General features: G+C 53.4%; 2 protein-coding genes across 4 annotated transcripts; one reads left to right on the top strand and one right to left on the bottom strand.

Moving 5' to 3' along the window:
* The first annotated feature begins 1733 nt into the window (after positions 1-1733).
* Positions 1734-12577, top strand: PITX3 (paired like homeodomain 3). Of its 3 annotated transcripts, none has more exons than XM_040486262.1 (5): positions 1734-1996; positions 8780-8924; positions 10577-10706; positions 10884-11086; positions 11646-12577. In XM_040486262.1, exons 3-5 carry the CDS (start codon positions 10589-10591, stop codon positions 12231-12233), a joined length of 909 nt encoding a protein of 302 aa, XP_040342196.1. In that variant the 5' UTR covers positions 1734-1996; positions 8780-8924; positions 10577-10588; the 3' UTR covers positions 12234-12577. The 3 variants fall into 3 exon arrangements, with proteins under 3 accessions (XP_040342196.1, XP_040342195.1, XP_040342197.1); XM_040486261.1 differs by having other exon boundaries at positions 8675-8924; XM_040486263.1 differs by lacking the exon at positions 8780-8924.
* A 600-nt stretch (positions 12578-13177) lies between these two features.
* Positions 13178-16656, bottom strand: ELOVL3 (ELOVL fatty acid elongase 3). The gene is made up of 4 exons (XM_040486264.1): positions 16337-16656; positions 15220-15351; positions 14191-14342; positions 13178-13936 (listed from the first exon to the last, which is right to left on the bottom strand). The coding sequence occupies exons 1-4, from the start codon at positions 16435-16437 to the stop codon at positions 13509-13511; spliced, it is 813 nt and encodes a 270-aa protein (XP_040342198.1). The 5' UTR covers positions 16438-16656; the 3' UTR covers positions 13178-13508.
* Positions 16657-18119: the final 1463 nt, after the last annotated feature.

Here is an 18119-nt window from a genome sequence, read left to right as displayed (position 1 = left end):
ATTCATGCTCTGTCTCTCTCTGTCCCAAAAATAAATAAACGTTGAAAAAAAAAATTAAAAAAAAAAAAAAAAGAAATGAGGGGGGGAAAGATGACAATATCCATCATCTTACCAGGCAGAATATCTCCCTCTTAGATTTCAGTATTGAGTTCTACATAATGCCTAGGAATAGAAATATGAGGAAGACATGGTACTTGACCTCCTAAGGCTTACCATCGTAGAGGACTTCACATAAGCTGATCTCTTCAGTATGGTGGGTGGAGTAATAGAGAGTGTGTGTAACAGGGTTGTGGGAGCATGAAGCTAACCCTGGGTATTTAAGGAACCCATTTTCTCTGAGAAAATGAGACCTGATTGGAGCTTAGGAAGATGAGTAGGAGTTGGCAAGATGAAGGCTGGGAATATGTTACTGTCCAAAGAAAGGCCAGAGGTGTGCAGGAAACCACTAGGAGATTGGAGATTTAGACAAGGTCATGTCCAGGCAGCTCTTCCTGCCCATGGGTCCTGTCCCCATGCTTTAATAAAAACACCCTTTTGCACTGGGGTGGGGTGGGAGGGGGAGGCAGGGTCAGGTCCTGAAAGTCTTGTATGCCAAACTAGGGAGCTTAGCCTTTGTCTTAACAATCAGGAGCTATTGCAGAGTTTTAGGCAGAGACATGACTGGTCAGATTTATTTTAGGATCATACTGTATGATAAGGCCTAGGGCCCTCAGGGGCACCCAAGCAACCCAGCCTCACTCCACATGTTCTTTGGCACATCAGTCCTGTCCCTTGCAACTCCCTATCTAGCAAGCATCAAGGCCACATCTTGCCCACAGGATGAACCTGGTATCACCCTGGGAGAAGCTAGCCCTGTCAAGCCTGTGAGAACATAGCCTGGGCAAGCCAAGGGTGTAGACTAACAGGTGAACCACCCAGGCCCTGACTTACAGTGAGAGCCTCCTTTAATTCTGAGGGGTAGGCGGGAGTAGGCGGGTAGTAGATAAGTTACTTGCCCAAGGACACTCGGTGGTGGTGGCAGGGTTAGAATGACACCTTGGTTTGCCTCATTCCAAACCCTGCTTTCTTAACGAAGCCACCTTACTTGGAGAAGAGGAGAGGTGGGGGGACAGGACAGGAGATAGCCGAGAAGAGGAAGAAAAGAAAGATGTAAAGAAAAATAGCACAGAGAAAGATAAATTAGTCTTTCAAAGGGGCAGAGGACGGAGGAGAGGGGCAAACAGCAAGAGCAAAGCAGCGGAGGAGAAAGGAGAGGAAAGAAAGGCAAGACATGGGAGTACTGGAGCAGAGACAAAAGCGCGGAGACAGACAGCGACAAGTGGAGAAAATCAGCGAAACTTGAGCGACAACCAAGCGCTGAAACCCGGTGGCCTCTCCCGGCCCGTGCGCCCTCCCACCTGGCGCCCCGGCTGCACTGTACAATTCCCCGGCACCACTGTACATTGCTCAGAGTAGCGGCCTGGCCCCACTTCGCCGCCGGCGGGCCCCGACTCCGCGGGGCCACCGGCCCCACTTTACTCTCGCCCGCTTGGCTCTGCCAAAATGTTCTGGCTCAGCGAGGTTTCAGCCACGTGGGGAAGGGCGTGGCCCAGATGCTGAGGAGTGCCTCCGATTGGCCAGGGGGCGGGCTTCTTGGCGGTGCGCCGGCCCGATCCCTCCCCCGAAGGCGGGGCCTGAAAATTCACAGCTGGAAAGGGTGGAGCCCGGGAGGCGCAGCTGGAAGGGGGCGGGGCCCGAAGCGCAAGGCTAGCAGCCGCGGGCTGGGGGCGCCCTGGGCTGCCATAAAGTGAATGGGAGCCGGCGGGGGGTGGCAGTCAGCCGCGAGGCTCACTCTCTCCCTCAGCGAGTCGGGGAGCGCCGGAGCCGAGCGGCGGTCCGGGCACAGGGGGGTGGCCCCCGCCCCGGCCGGGTGCCCGGCCCCTGGCCCCTGCCTGCCCTCCAGACTGCCGCCGCCGCCGCCGCCGCCGCCGGGAGTCTGCCTGCTGCGGGACTCACTGTGAGTGCTTGACCATGCGGGGAGAGGGGCTCATGAGGCCGAGGGGCCACGGCCGAACTTCAGGATCCCTAGAACAGGACCTGGGTGGCTGAACTGGGGAACGGTGCCTGGGGAACGGGTCTAGACTGGGAGGGCGTACTGTAGACTCGGGGCCAGGACTTAGGAAAAGGGAAACTCAGCGTCAGGACTCGGGGGACAGAGAAGAGGGAGACTCGGGATCCGGAGGGAAGCCGGAGACAAGAAGCCCGGACCGGAGCTCCGCGAAGCAGGGAGTCGGGAAATCATTACCAGAAAGAGCCCTGGAATTCGGGGGCGCGGGGCAGGCGGTCAGGGAGCAAACAGGGTTGCCGAGGCCCTGGCCAGCGGGGGGAGCTGGAGGCGGCCGCGCAGCGTGGGGGCAGCTGACAGCTCCGGACGCCCCTCTCCCAGGGATCAGACTTGAGGGGCTGGGAGCAGGAGTGAGTCTGGTCGCACACGCTTCTCTTCCCAGCCACTTCGCAGTCGGGATAGGAGCCGTGTTGTGAGAGCCTGGCTGCGACTGGGTCAGATGGCCGCTGTGCGGGTGGCAGGGCCGAAGCTGGGCAGCCCGAGCGACTAGCCGGCGGGTCTGGCGTGTCGGGCTTGGGGTGTCACGGCCCGGATGGGCTACGGCCTGGAGCCACATGGAATTGGACGGAATGTCCGCCGCGCGCGCGGCTCGGAGCGGACAGAATGTCCGGGGAGGCGAGGTGGGTCTCTCCGGAGCAGGCACTGTGTCCGGCAGGGGCGGACAGAATGTCCCTGGCCGAGTGGCATGTCCATCTACCCGGCCGCGCCTTGCTCAGCTGCTGCATGTGCAGTGGGGTTCGCTGTGGTGGGTCGCCTCAAATCCCAGCTCACACTTCGCAAACTAGTTTCTGCCCCTAGGGGCTGCGGAGGCGGGGAGGGGGACAGGGAGCAGGGAGTGAGAGCAAAGGCCTGGCCTTGGAGTGGAGTGGCGCTGGGGGACCTTCCCTCTCCAACCCAGACTAGATCTGAGCATCATCCCCCCGCACTTCTAGAATCCAAATTTGAGGAGAGAAAGACAATGGTGGGATTGCTAGACCAGGAAAGGAAAAAATGAACCACAAAGGGCAATAGGAGGGTGAGGAGGAGTCGGCACAAGCCCCCCTGACAGCTTCAGTTCCCTCACAAACTCAGAGTCAACTCCTAATTCCAATACAGCTGACCAGACAGCCCCAGCTTCCTACCTGGGTGTCAGCAGGCTAAAGACTCCTTCCCTGCAAGGGGCAGAAGCCCAGGCCTGAAGAGAAAACTGCAGCCCTTTAGCAAAGCAAACTCTGTGGTTTTGTCTCCCTTTTGGCTCTCTCAGCCCCACCAATCCCAACAGCACCCTGGTGGCTGAGAGGAAGAAGGAAGGAATGCAGACTCTGGGGTCAACATGGGGCCTATATGGCCCTCCGAGTCTGGTGGGGAAGGATGTCTCAGGCCCACCCAACTGTCGCTTTTGTTTTATCTGCAGTTGGGGAAGGGCCTTAATTCCTTTGGACCCATACAGTGATCACCCACCCTGACCCCCAACTCTTTAACCAGAGCCTAGTTACGCTAAAGGGAACAGAGAAGAGAGAACTTTCCCTGTCTGTGTAAGTCAGCAGAGCAAGCCATCTAGGGACTGAGTTTTCATGGGATAGGTGCAAAGCGATGTGTTTAGCAATGAGTAGCCTAAACAAGTGGTTCTCAACCTCTCTCACCCACCACCCATGAATGACATATAATATATACGCCCCACACTACCACCTTCATTCCTCAATTTTAAAGTTTGCTTATCACTGGCTAGACCATTGTTTCTCAACCTTTTTTTTATCCCTTGCCCGCTTTTGATAAATATAAAGAAACACCCCAATTACTCCCACCATATTCTGATACCTTTTTCAGGGGCTTGTGCTCCCATCACCTGTGAAAAATCACTGAAAATATGGGTGAAATGAAAGGCATTTCATTTTCAAAGTCAGGAAAGGAATAGGGAAGGCATTAGAGATGGTTCCCTGAAGACCTTAGCCTAAAGTTCTGCATTTACCAGAAATTGCCAAAAAGCAATACCATTATAATGAAGACGAGTGGAAACAAAAAATAGAACTTTCTCCCATCCTTTCATAAAACCATGTAGTTGAGTGCATGCCTGGTCACTGGCTCTTATGGAGAATGTCATGGACCTAGAGAAGGATCAGAGAATGATTCACAGAATGGGGAGCAAGGGGCTGCTAGAGAGAGCAAACTTCAAAGTTTAGGCCTCTGGAAGGTGAAATAGGATGGAAATCCACAAATAATGAAAGGCCTAGATAAGCAGAAGATTTGTTTGCTCCCCAAATCCTGAAATGGGAGATGAGGGGGCCTCATAGAACCGGAGTGATGCAAGCTCAGGATGAATAGGAAAATGTTCCTTGGCACACAGTGGGCAGCAAACTTCCAAAGCTCATTTCCAGAAAGGAGGTAGAGGCAGGAAGTAGAAATGGAATCCTTCAGGGCTTGGGAGGATCAGTGCATGTCAGAGCCACAAATGGTTGCTGGAGCGGAGGGGGCAAGGCGTGGAAAGAACTCAGACTCTGGTTTTAGGAGAACTGGATTCAAATCTCTTCAATCTGTGTAACCTTGTACAAATTCATCTTAGAGGTGAAATGAGAATGCACATTCCTGACACTCAAGGTGGTTTTAAGAGTTCTATGAAATCATGTATTTGAAAGCCCTTTGCAAATGGAGAAGCACCACAGAAATAAGAAGCATTATTGCTATTATTATGCCCAAACTGTAGGTCCCCTGTAACCACAGAATCTTTGTTTGGAAGGATGGGGTCTCAAGTCCTAGAGCAGCCTGGTAGCATCTGATCCAGTCACAGGAAGATTCTCAATGACAGATGGAACACCCTATCCCAAGCTTCTAATGCCTGCAATTTACCCCTGCTCCTCTCCAAGAAGAGTTCTAGGGAGCTCCACAAATGCTTAACTCTCCCACTAATCTGATCCGATCCCTGCCTGCCTCCTCTTCAAGGCTGTGAATATGAGCCCAGAACCCAGATCCAGGAGGGCAGAGGGGAGCAGGCTGGAACTGAGCTGGGGATAGGCATGAGAAAGGGACAGAGCCACCCAAATCTTTTTTTCTCCATTCATTCTAAATGATGAGTCCTAGAGGGTGGGGAGGAAGAAGGAAGCTAACCTGAAAGATCCATTAGGTCCTGAGCTTTGGGATCATCTGGAGTGTCTAGTCCATGGTCATGGACCAGGGACCCATGAGGAGAGTGATAGGGACAGAAAGGCAGTGGGGTAAGTGAGAGCTGCTTTCAAATCTCTCTCCACTCCTTTTCCATTGTCCTCCCTGGGGCCTTCTTTACACTTTAGTTAAGTGCCCCCTTTCCCACCTTTCCCCTGCTCAATCCATTCTGTTCACCACAGCCAAATAAAGGTCTCAGAGATGCTGCTCTTATGTCTCTCCCCTGCCTGCAAGCTTCCAGTGACTCCCATTGCTTGGAGCACTGCTTCTCAAAAGGGGGGATGGGGGGAGAGGGCAGGACAGGAGTGGAAGGGGCATGACGCTGCAAGATAAACATGGCCCATCTTCCTGCTGTGTGATGTCACTTGAAGATGTCACGTGGAGATTTGGAGAGAAAACATTATTTTATATTAAGACAAATATAATTTAAGTATGGAACAGAATGCAAAATTTGCTTCAATTTTTACCATAAGGTTGGAGATCTCAAAGAAGTTCCATATTGGTGGCAGATGTTTGAGGTTGTGCTCCCAGTTTCCCAGAGTCATGTTCTCTCTTACTGGTCTTAGGGGTTTTTGATGGAAATGCTGGAGATGCTCTAGCCTAGACTCTATCAAACCTGAAGCACCATCCCTTGTCCTTCATTGGAGTCCCCCCGACCTGTTTTTCTCTGATGATCTCCCATGGCCCACACTGAGACCCTGGCCACATTAGGCTGCCTGTTGTCCTCTGAACCTGCCAGCTCATTCCTAATCCTGCTGTGTTATTTAGAAGCCTCTGCTCCTTTACCTCCCCAGTTCCCAGCTCTGCCATGTGCTACCTTCTCTGAGCCCCAAAACCTGATACCTTACATGGGATTCCATCTCTTTGATCCCCCACAATGTGAATATTAGTCCCATTCAGCCTATCGTCGTCCATCCTGTTTGCCTCCCCAGACTGTACAGGCTCCTAGAAGTTAGGCTCTGTGCCTTACCATTCTTAGGGATTTGTCTTAGCACCTAACATTTGCTGAAGGAAAGAAGAAAGGGGAAGAGTGGGTGTGGGGGCCCATTTCTCTGATCCTTAACTTACCCCTTGATAAATTAACCACATCAAATCATTGCTGCCTCCACTTGAGTCTTAGGGTTTCTTCGTGGGGCTGTGAGACTCGTCTACAGCTGTCTTCGTTTGCTCCCATTTGCTCACCGCAGTTCGGCAAACCAGACGGTTTGGGTGTTCAGCATCCCTGATGAACTTAAGGGCCTCACTTCAGATCCAGGTTTCTAGGTGGGCTCCATGCTAGTTAAGGGCCCTGGTTTATACTCTATTGCCAACCTGCTATTTGCTGAGCAGAGCCACAGCACCCCAACTCTATCCCCTCCATCTTCCTCTTCATTTAGTGGTTTTCTCCCATCTCAGTTCTAGGGTATACCTTCTGCTTAGGCATTATTATTTCAACTACTTGGGAGCCCTCTGGCTGTAGTCCTGGTTTCTCCCGTTGGCGTCAGGACAAAAGTGGGCACACATGGCATTTGCCTTCTTGCCATGAGCTTGGGTCTCTTGGAAGCCATGGCCTCCCTACTGTGAACTCTCTGGCCTGTGATGACCTCTGCTCTCCATCTTAATATACCTTGAATATTTTGTTCTTGCTGCAGTCCATGATAGGCTTCCTGTAATTCCATGTAGGCAGCCTGTACCTCAGAATCAGAGTGCGCCTGCAGGCCCTTTCTTCTTCCCTGGGCTAGGATTGTCACCCTGACCCCACGGAGCCTTGCCCGTGCATCCCCAGCAGGGTGTGTCAGGAAGGCTGGATGGGGGACAGGCAGCCCCTCCCAGAACTGGACTCAGCACCACCGTTATATCCTGACTCTCTTTGGCCCTGCCTGGTATTTCCTACCAGCGTCAACCAATCCTGCAGCTTCCAGACTTACTGCTTGTCCCTGTCCACTGAGCGAGGCGAAGCCCCTGGCCTCAGTCCCAACTCCCCAGCTTCCTGACCTCCAACAGTTTGGGGGAGCTTAATCCTCAGCCAGCCTGTCTCCAGCTCAGACAACAGCTTGGCGCCCCCCGCCTCTGCCTGGCTAGCCCACCCAGCCACGAGTCAGCTAGAGGCCTGTGCCCCCACCCTTTATCTCTCTGTTGCCTGCCTGACTGTGGTGTTCTTGCCTTTTCAGTTTCACAGGCAAGGCCCTTCTCAGCCTCATCACGCCCTTCCCACTGTTACTACCCCAGTCAAGAGCCTGAAAGCTTCCTTCTTTCTTTCACCAGTCCCTGATCCCCAAAGTGCCTCTTAGCTTGGGTTATTCTGTCCATTTTGTTGTTACCTTATTGACTGGGCCCTCCCTTATGTGTAGGGTAGAGTATTCACAATACACCTTTGCATTCCACTCTCAAATGCTGCATACTTACCTTTATTCAATAGAGAAATTCTTCACTGGGAGATTCAGGGTCTAAGAAGGTGAACTCAAGCAAGGGCAGATGTGAGGATGAGATCTTACCACTCTAGCCTCAGTGCCTTACTCAGTGCCCAGCTCATAGAGGTGCCAAATAAACATCTGTTCAATGAGTAAGGAGGGAGGGGAAAGCAACTTGGATAGAGTTTTACCCCCACTTATTTTTACATCAAGTTTTACTTTAACCCTATAACAATACTAGAGGTAGGTAGGGAAGGAATTATGTTTTCCCTTTTAGAGATGGAAAAAATATGTCCAGAGAGGTAAAGAACACATAGCTAGGAAGTTGGGGAGCCAGGACATGAACCCAGATCTTTGTCTCCAAACCTAATTTCTTCCAGCTATACCAAATCACTTTCCTAGGTGGGAGCTGGACAATTTCTGCCCTCTTCCCCCAAGCCATCCTCTTATTCAGACTTCTCCCCACCCAGCCAAACAGGCTCTCCCCCAGCAACCACTGAGTATAGAGCACTCCCCTGGCCCCTTTGGCCTCCTCCTCCCCCATAGAGTCCTTAGTTCCTGGGACTGAGAGCTGAGGTTCAGAGGGGCCAGGAAGGGGGGAGGGTAACGGCTAGCTCCAAAACAGCCAAGGCAGCTGTCCCTGTCACAGAGAGAGGAGACTGTGTGACGGTGTGGGTCTGTCTGCTTGAATGTGGGAGCACATGTGTGGGAGAGTATGTGTTTGTATGCCTCTAGCTCCAAGTCCAAGTGCTTATTTTGTCTGAGTGGAGGCCCATGTGTGTCTGCATGTGTGTCTGTCTGTCTCTGGGAACACATAGCCTGAAGTCTGCTTTCTCGGCCTCGTCTTTTACTTTGGCCCTTGTCTCTCCTCACCCTGCCTCCCTCTGCTGCAATAGAGGGTGAAACCAAGACACAGGTATGGAATGCTGGGGGAAGGGGAGTTTGGAATAGTGGAAGTCTGGAGCCAAAGCAGACTGGAAGGACAAATGGCACTGTGGGATTTAGCTTTCCCTTCAGGCGAACCCAGTTATCCCTCTTTTCCCAGTGGTGTTGCTCCCATGGCCTCCGGAGAAGTCAGGGGCATGGTTTGCATTTCAAGAGCATCTTGGATATGAAGTAAAAGGAGACTTCAGAACACCCCCTTTTCCAGCTCCCAGTTCTAAGCCTTTTGAGCTATTTGGGAAGAACTACCAGTCAAGGCTGCCAGAGGCCCCACCCAAGGGCATTTCCCTTCTATCAGACCATCACTGGGGCAGCCCCAAGCCTGATTCCTGACTGCAGATCTGGAAGGGGAGGTAAGCTGAGCACACCCACCCCGAACCTGACGTCTCTCCTTCCCGGGTTCCCCTTTAGTCCTACCTCTCCAACCCTAGGAAAAGGTCCAAGGTCTAGACCCCTCTGCCTGCGGACAGAATGGGGACTGCTTCTCAACCTCCTGCCTTGACCTCTGTCCCATGCCCAATCTCGCTTGGTGGGGGGAGGCAGCTGTCATCTCTCAGCTGGTTGATGGGGGCATTACCATGTGCAAATAAAGGCTGCTGCCCATCTGTGCCTCCCTGAGAAAGGCTCCTAATAAATTCAGAGCAGCCAAGTGACACACATCTCAATCTAGGCTAATCCGCCACATTAATGCCACCTTGCACAGCCTGCATTAAGTCCTTGTTAATGGGGAGGCAGATGGACCCCTCCTACCCAGCTAACTCTTCATCCTGCTCCTCTGTCCCTAGCCTTCTTTGGTTCTCCTCTAAGAGGCATCCAGAGTTCTTGAACCTCACTAGTGCTCCTTTCTCCTCATCCCACCAGAGGGGACTTGGAAGAGCCAGCAGGAAAGAGGACCCTGCAGGGGAGACTTGGAGAGGGACCCAGGCAGTCTCCCGGGCAAAGTCAGGAGAGGTTTGGGATAGGCAGTAAGGGTGGGAATATGACCTTAAGAAGCCCACATCTACTGCTGAGGGTGGGGAGTGCTGGTAGAGACTGGCATGAGAACTGGTAAGGGTGTGATAGGTGTCCAGGTAGGCATAGAAGCAGACAAGGCAAGAATGCCCAGGGATTTTCAAACTTATTTCTGATCCTGGAACCCTTTCTTCAAATGCTATCTCCCTAGAAAGGATAAACAAAACAGGCAAAAGCAAGACTGCCCTAGTTGAAGTAGATCCAAGCCAGGCCAGGCTAGAGCTCTATCCCTGAGGCTAGTCCCAAGTTCCAGTCCCTGAGGGGGTTTGGAACACAATTTGAAAAAGCAAATGAAGAAAAAGCATTAGCTGAGGAGTTTCCCAGATCTGGTTCAGATCCCAGTTCCACCACGTATGAGCTCTGTGACCTTAGTGGTGGCTTCAAGTCTCAGTTTCCTCACTGGAACAAGGGTGATAATACTTAATATCGATGCATTCTTGTGAGAAGAAAGATAATGAAGTAAAGGCACATAGTAAGTACTCATAAATAATAGCAGTGATTTTCCTTGTGTGAGACATATTGTGCCTCATTCAGAATCAAACCTGCCCCACTAAAGAGTGAGTAACAGAGGTTCAGGTAGTGTCTCATGTTAGCTGAGGGGCATGTATGAGTTTGTGGGGATACTGGACATACATGCGAAAGGGAACTGAAGTTTTTGAGGTTGTGGTATACAGTATGTGGTGTGCAATAGTGTAGTTTTCATTAACTTGATAAGTATCTATTGAACAGCAACTGTGCACCAGGCAGAGTTTTCGGTGCCCATCAGTGAACAAAACAGTTTGGTGTGCATATCTGTGCATGAAACTTCTGGGTATACACCTTCTCCCCCTTAGGCTACTGTTTCCCCATTCTATCCTAGGGTACGCACACGAGAGTAGCTTATATCGGTGGCTGAGAAAGGGGACAGTGAACTTGAGGGGAAACACTACTGGGAACGGGATAACTGTGAGATGTTAGCCCCATCAACCTGGTCTGTGTCTTCTCTCCTTTCCAGAGTCCTCCCTCCATGGAGTTCGGCCTGCTCAGCGAGGCGGAGGCCCGGAGCCCGGCCCTCTCGCTGTCAGATGCGGGCACTCCCCACCCGCCACTCCCAGAACACGGCTGCAAGGGCCAAGAGCACAGCGGTGAGCGCACCCCCTACTGGGAGTAGGGGAGATAGCAGCTCAATCCCTCTTGCGGAGGCGAGGGGACCTGGGAGTGGAAGGCAGGGTGGGAGTGAAGGCTCGGTGGAGGAGGTCTGGGAACCGCAGAGTTCGCGCAGGCCTGGGCGTCCAGTGACCTGCCCCCATCTCGGCCCCCAGACTCGGAGAAGGCCTCGGCTTCGCTGCCCGGAGGCTCCCCGGAAGACGGCTCCCTGAAGAAGAAGCAGCGGCGGCAGCGCACCCACTTCACCAGCCAGCAGCTACAGGAACTGGAGGCGACCTTCCAGAGGAACCGCTACCCCGACATGAGTACGCGCGAAGAGATCGCCGTGTGGACCAACCTCACTGAGGCCCGCGTGCGGGTAAGGTCCTCTCAGACCTGCAACCTTCCCGGCACCGCCCCCTCCCCCCGCCCAGTCCCCGGCCCGGGCCTCCCTCTAGCCTGACGCTCAGCGAGTAGCTCTGGAGCCAGCAGCCTGTGCCTCTGCCCTGACTGCCCACCCTCGGCCCAACACCCAACGTGCGGAGACCTCCGCCTGCTGCCCCGCACCGCCTCCTTAGAACCAGCCTCTGGCCTCTGCTCTGACTCCACCCTGTCGCTCCAGGCCGCGCGTTTCTTCTCCTTCGGCACTGTCTCTCGTTCTCTTCTTCACCCCTCCTTGACCCCATCCTACAGGACCCTCCAGACCATGCCCCCCCTGACCCAATCTTGCCGCCCACAACTGTTCTCAGCCCCTTTACGCGGTGCGCTGCCCCTGCCCCCGGCCTGGCTGCCCAATCCCGTCTCTAACCACTTCCGTCTCGTTTGTCCTCCGCCCTGCCCCTGCCCGAACCCGGGTCTCGGTGACCTAGCCGCCAGCCGCGCTGACCCCAGGCCTCCGCCCGGCTGCTGCTCTGACAGTCTTTCTCGCACTCCCGCAGGTGTGGTTCAAGAACCGGCGCGCCAAGTGGCGGAAGCGCGAGCGCAGCCAGCAGGCGGAGCTGTGCAAGGGCGGCTTCGCCGCGCCGCTCGGGGGGCTGGTGCCGCCCTACGAGGAGGTGTACCCCGGCTACTCGTACGGCAATTGGCCACCAAAGGCTCTCGGCCCGCCGCTCGCTGCCAAGACCTTCCCGTTCGCCTTCAACTCGGTCAATGTGGGGCCTCTGGCATCGCAGCCCGTCTTCTCGCCACCCAGCTCCATCGCCGCCTCCATGGTGCCCTCGGCCGCGGCCGCCCCGGGCACCGTGCCAGGGCCCGGGGCCCTGCAGGGCCTGGGCGGGGGGCCCCCCGGGCTGGCTCCGGCCGCAGTGTCCTCCGGGGCAGTATCCTGCCCTTACGCCTCGGCCGCCGCAGCCGCTGCTGCAGCCGCCTCCTCCCCCTACGTATATCGGGACCCGTGTAACTCGAGTCTGGCCAGCCTGAGGCTCAAGGCCAAACAACACGCCTCTTTCAGCTACCCCGCCGTGCCCGGGCCGCCCCCGGCCGCCAACCTCAGTCCGTGCCAGTACGCCGTGGAACGGCCCGTATGAATGGCCCGGTCCGTCGACCATCCCCGAGGGCGGGGTCGATAATTCACAGCCTCCCCGGACTGGGGTCGTCTAGACTGGCTTGCCCCTGCCCCGGGGTCTGAGAGGGGTGCTGGGGCAGCTGAAGGGTCGGGGGGAGGCGGCCGGCTCAGGAGAGAGATTTCCCCCACCGCCGACCCTGAGGGGTGGACTGGACCCTACACACAGTCCGCGCCCCTGGGACTAAGGCCAGGAAAAGGGACCAGTTCCCCAGGGGCCAACTGACCCTTGGCCCACCCCGCCTTCTTCAGACTCCTCTCCTCATTTTCAAAGATTAATGAAATAAACGTGCGCGGACTGCCAAAGGCCTGATGATTCAGAGTTGCGATTCAGCCCCCTCCCCTCAAGCTCTCCCATTTCTAAAGGAGAGCTGGGTGTGCAGGAAAGAAGGGCCGGGGCTTCTAGGGCTTCAGTACCCCCTCAGCTCCCAACACCAGGATGGAAAAGCTGGGGGATTCCTGGACCCACGGAGCGCACCTGCACGCGCGTTTGTTGAGTGTGGCTTAGGGGCCAGCAACTTGGCTGGCGTTGGCCAAAGTTGGTGCTGCGGCGCCACCCGGTGGTCTCATGGCGGATAACTGGGAGGTCTGGTCTCCAACGCTTACTTGGCAGGAATCAATTCTGCAACTTAGGAAGCCTATGATCTTAGATAAGTTACTCCGCCTTTCTGCACCTGTTTCTCACTGTTCCTATGAGGGGCTTGGGCCTCTAATAGCAATAAAATTCTGGTCTGTGACAGATATTTATTAAGTGCCTACCAGGCCTAGGGTTCTTGAGTGTCTGTGTGTGAGCCTCTCATCCTTCCACACACCTTCTTAGTCTCCTCACCCAGTGATCATCCTGCTTGCCAGCAGCCCTCTCCCATCACAGCAGTCCTCCTCTTCCCCAAAATCCCAAAGCCCCCAAAATCGTGTTGAAATCTTTAATTAAAAAATAGAGCAAGAAGAAGATTTCTGGATAGAAATATAAATAACTCCGTTCTGGGGATCCTCTTCAGTCCTACCCCCAACCTAGGACCTGCTTGGCCTTCACATTAAAAATGGAAACATCAAAGTACTAGATTGCACCCCATCCCAGGGCTGACACTTCTTGTCTGACATAACTTCCTGCCACCTTGGGGCACACATCCCATGGGGAAAACCATGCAGGAAAGGCATCCCAATCATTCTCCCAAACCTAAGCTCAGCCCCTCAGTGCCTTGGTGGGGAGAGAGACTGGGGCTCCTTTTTCTCCAGCCCTTCACTGACTCTTGGTCTTGGCTTTGGCCTTGGGCGTTATGTAGGTGTGGTGGAAGTAATGGGCAAAGAGAATGAAATAGGTCGTGTACAAAACGAGGGACCAGAAGAAGTGTTCCGTTGTGGTGTGGCATCCCTGTTCTTGTCTCCAGATGTAACTTAGGATGCCGACAATGGCTCCCATAAACATCTGCAGGATCTGCAGGCTGGTGATGAGCTTAGGTAACCACGTGGGGGACTTCACTTTGGCAGCCTTCAGAGTGTAGTAGATGTACATGATGGCATGCACACCGTAGTTCATGGTCATGAACCAGCCTCCTGCAGCCACCTTGTTCTTGTATCCAAAGCTCGTGTACACTAGCACTGTGCTGTGGTGGTACCAGTGTACAAAGATGAGTGGCCGCTTACGCAGGATGATGAAGGCCGTGTCTCCTGGGAGATGGGGAGTCATAGCTGGCATACCACCCAGTGCTGGAACCACCCTCCACACTGGCTGTAGGGGAATGGGGGGAATTCTCAGGGCATGGGGAGGGGTCTTTGTGGAAAATAATCTAAAGAGGGGCTTTGGTAAGAGGTGTTGTTAGGACCCAGGGGTGGGGGGAGGCAGTCTCCATGTGATGGTGTGGGGGGCACCGAGGAGGGATGCAGTTGACCAGGCACCAGAGAGACAAAGCCTTGACACTCACCAAGTTCAATGACCTTGCTGAGAAGAAAGAGGCAGGACCAGAATTTGATTACGGAATTTTGGATGAAGACGGAGAAGCAAACAGTGTGCTTTAGGCTGCCCCTAAGTAGCACGGTCCCCATATAGCCCCACGTTCTCACTGCCCCCAGGATACTGAAATAGGAGAGAGGGAAAAGGTGTAAGGGTCATCCCCAGACACCAATTCACCCTTCCTCCTTGGCCTGGCAGATCACTGTCCCAAGCTCCACCACTTCTCCCCCACTTCCAATGAAATGGATCACAACTTCTGAGATCTGGGGCCAGGATCCAACCAGTAATCTAGAGGAGATGAGGGCTAGGGGAAGGACCAGGGAATGCTGGAGGACTGGACTGAAAGTTGAGTTAGGGAATAGGGCTCTTGGGATGGGTAGGGATGGGTGACAGGATGGAGGAGATGGAAGGAGTTTCGGGGATGAAATATGGGAAGGAGGGGCTAGAGAAGTTATTGGAAGGTCTTGGGAGAGGGTGTTAGATGCTGAGAGTATTAGGAGCTGGGCAAATTCATTAAAAGTACACAGACTCCATGAGCACAAGGGTTCTCATGAGATAGAACAGAAGCTATCAGTATGGGGCCTGGGGAAGAAGGAAAACAGGGTATAGGCACCTGGGCGGCTCAATCGGTTAAACATCTGACTTCTGCTCAGGTCATGATCTCACTGTTCGTGAGTTCAAGCCCTGCTTCAGGGTCTCCACTGACCATGCAGAAGATCCTCTCTCTCTGTCCCTCCCCTGCTGTTTCGCTGTCTCTCAAAAATAAATAAACATTTTAAAATGGAGAGAGAGAGGGAGAAGGAAAACAGGGTAATACGAGTGGGTGGGTGGGTGGGTGGAAGCCAGGGAGGGGGCTGGAGCTGAGGGAATGGGTTAGGGAGAGGGTTAGAGGGCAACTTAGGGAGTTGACTCAGTTGGGGTTTCTAGAAAGCTTTTAAGGATAAGATGAGGGTCTAGGGTCTACAGGATAGGCAGGGAGTGGAGGGGGGGGGTGTCTTACCTGAAGATTGCAAGGCAGAAGGACCAAAGGATCAGAGGCCCCTGTAGGTTGAAGCCCTTCCGTGCCTTCATGTAGTTCTGCCCCACAAAGATGAGCAGCAGGTAGACCAGAGCTATGGGGAATGAGGTTGCCCTGGCAGGCAGAAGGCAGAGGGGATGGGCTTACAGGTGGGTGCTCGTTAGAGGAGTACCCACCCATCTCTTAAGGTGAGTGCTCTGGGTTGGAGTCACATCTCTGTCATTTATTGGCTGTGTGACATTGGAAAAACTATTTAGTTCTCTGAGCCTCAGTTTCCTTATTATAAAGGAGAAATAACACTCCTCTCCTGGCAGTGCTAAGGTATATAAAGTACCTAGCACAGGGCAAGGGCTGTGGCCAAGGTTTCTGTAGTTATCACTCTTTCGGTGGAATTGTGAATGGGTGATGGCTGCTGGCCCATGCCTAGAACAAACCCAGGGCTCTGGTGCAAGAAGAATGTGGCAATACTGTCTGCCTGGTTGGGTCATGGAAAATTAGCTGGAGCTCAAAATTAGCCCAAAAACACTTCTGAGGAGCTTCAGGGCAAAGCCAAAGAGCCTGGGGAAATCTTGCAAAAGCTCCCTGGCTATGTCTCCTTCTCCACAGCAGGGACGATGTAGCATTGGGGGAACAACATGATAATTTGAAGGGCAGACTGTCTCTGGGCACCAGCACTATGCCTGCACGTGTGCACACATGGCCACAAAGGACAGAGGAGAGCCGTCTATAAGGTGGGTGGGAGTAGGAGTAGGAGTTCAGATTAACCCCTTTCCTCAGAGATCATTTCTCACTATACTCTGTCCCCTCAGTTTCTGCCTCCTACGTTTCTCACCCCATCCTCTTTCTTCCATTCTCCCTCCCGCCCTCCCTTTCTGTCTCTCTCTCCCTCTTTCTTTCTTCCAGATCTAATCTCTTTGAGGTGCTAACCCTGCACTTGGACAACAGATATGGAGCCATTACAGGGGAGTCCGATACCTTTGCTCTTTAAGAAAATCATTGCAGGCATTCAAGTGTCTCTTCCCTCACCCCCAACCCACCCCAAATAGCAGTCATCAAGGTAAGGACCTTGGCACGGCCCTTCTCCTTCTCCAGGTCTTACCAGTATTCCTCCAAAAAGGGCCTCATGTCCTGGAACAGCTCGAAGTTGTAAGGCTGGAACAGCTGGTCTATTTCGTCCGAGACATTCATAGCTGTGACCATTTCGTTCAGCAGACGTCCAAGTCCGGAGCTTCGGAAGCTGGGTGAGAGGCTAGGGGACAGAGGATGGAGCGATCTTGGGGCAGGACAAAATGCACGCCGGACTCAAGGAACTCCGCGGCAAGCGAGGAGCGTCAGATTCAGGGACGTGCGCCGCAATCAGCCAGCTTCCACTACAGCCACTACTGCAGTATATGAAGCTGATTGCAAAGCGGCGGGCGCAGGCGGCGCGAGGCCCCTCCCAGCGCCAGGCCGTTATCCAATCTTGACCAAGATATCCCCCGGTCCCGCCCCTGGGCCGCAACCCGCTCCTGATTGGTTATCCTCAAGGGAGCCTCCCCTCCAGGTGTTCTCACGCCACACCCCATATATGCCTGTCAAGGGCTCCCGCCACGCCCACTTTCCCACCCTTTTCTCCCACACCTCCATCCTCACCTGCTTGGTTTAGCCCTTCTGGCCTGGCCAGTATCTGGGCAGGCTAATCTTCCCCTGGCACTGCCAAACATAACTTTTGCCTCAGTTCTCTTCAATCCTGACCTACCTGGCAGTGAGGAGAGTGGGGGTGTCCTCAGCCTCTGGTGCATGCATTCAGGCATAAGGGTGTCAGTTTTCCCCCTCCCTGAGACCGTGGGAAACCCAAACCCCGAATGAGGATCAGTCCCCAATAGTCCCATCTACCCGCCTTCAGGTCTGTGGTTGTGGGCGGGAAGGAGACGGATGTTAGTAAGTTTTATTGTTGAGGTTGTTGATGTTGGTGTTTGGGGAGATGGTTGTTGAGGCTGTTGTGGTTTCTTTACAGTTTCCTGAATTCCCTAACTGCTCCAGCTTGAAACCCTGTAATAACCTTGAGAGGAAATGGGGTCACTCTCTGGGCTTCTGGGATTATTGTCTTCAGGCTTCCTGGAAGCCTTCTAGGGTTTATAGGAAGAAGACATGCAGTGCATCTCCCCACTGTCTTACTATTCTCTCCCAGAGTTTGTGTTTGTCTAATCAAATCTATTTTTTCCTTTACCTAGCACCAAAGAAATAAATATTTTTAAAAAATTTTAACGTGGGGCGCCTGAGTGGCTCAGTTGGTTAAATGTCCAACTTCAGCTCAGGTCATGATCTTGCCATTCGTGAGTTCAAGCCCGGTGTCAGGCTCTGTGCTGACAGCTCGGAGCCTGGAGCCTGCTTTGGCTTCTGTGTCTCTCTCTATTTCTATTGCTACCCCACTTGCACTCTCTCTCTCCCTCTCAAAAATAAATAAAGATTAACAAAAATCTTTTTAACGTTTATTTATTTAAATAGAGCACGAGCTGGGGAAGAACAGAGAAGGAGACAGAATCTGAAGCAGGCTCCAGGCTCTGAGCTTTCAGCACAGAGCCTGATGTAGGGCTCGAACCCACCAACCATGAGATCATGACCTGAGCTGAAGTTGGATGCTTAACTGACTGAGCCACCCAGGTGTCCCAAGAAGTAAATATTTTAAAGCTTTTAGAGCCTTGCTTGTCTGTCCCTTATTTCTCTCTTAGGCTTTACGAAACTGAGGGAGAAATACAAGGCTTGAAGGCAGCTTGAGATAAGATGGTTATTTGCAAAACAAGAGCCAAGCTACATAAATATAAATATTTTACGTGGGGCTATGGTTATAAATGGCTATGTGCAATAAAGCCCAAAGACACTAGAGCCTGAGGACCCAGGTA

Source organism: Herpailurus yagouaroundi, unplaced genomic scaffold (assembly GCF_014898765.1).
Source record: "Herpailurus yagouaroundi ecotype Mexico unplaced genomic scaffold, PumYag 163, whole genome shotgun sequence".
Lineage (NCBI taxonomy): Eukaryota > Metazoa > Chordata > Mammalia > Carnivora > Felidae > Herpailurus > Herpailurus yagouaroundi.
Note: the sequence above shows the minus strand (reverse complement) of the source record. Positions and strands in the feature narration are given on the sequence as shown.

What these genes read in the sequence shown, in the direction of transcription:
- PITX3 (XM_040486263.1), top strand. Translation starts at nt 10,589, where the DNA reads ATGGAGTTCGGCCTGCTCAGCGAGGCGGAGGCCCGGAGCCCGGCCCTC. An exon ending in CAAGGGCCAAGAGCACAGCG is followed by an intron (nt 10,707 to 10,883) that starts GTGAGCGCACCC and finishes CTCGGCCCCCAG; the next exon opens with ACTCGGAGAAGGCCTCGGCT. An exon ending in TCACTGAGGCCCGCGTGCGG is followed by an intron (nt 11,087 to 11,645) that starts GTAAGGTCCTCT and finishes GCACTCCCGCAG; the next exon opens with GTGTGGTTCAAGAACCGGCG.
- ELOVL3 (XM_040486264.1), bottom strand. Translation starts at nt 16,437, where the DNA reads ATGGTCACAGCTATGAATGTCTCGGACGAAATAGACCAGCTGTTCCAG. An exon ending in TTCTGCCTTGCAATCTTCAG is followed by an intron (nt 14,343 to 15,219) that starts GTAAGACACCCC and finishes CTCCTATTTCAG; the next exon opens with TATCCTGGGGGCAGTGAGAA. An exon ending in CAGCAAGGTCATTGAACTTG is followed by an intron (nt 13,937 to 14,190) that starts GTGAGTGTCAAG and finishes CCCATCTCCCAG; the next exon opens with GAGACACGGCCTTCATCATC.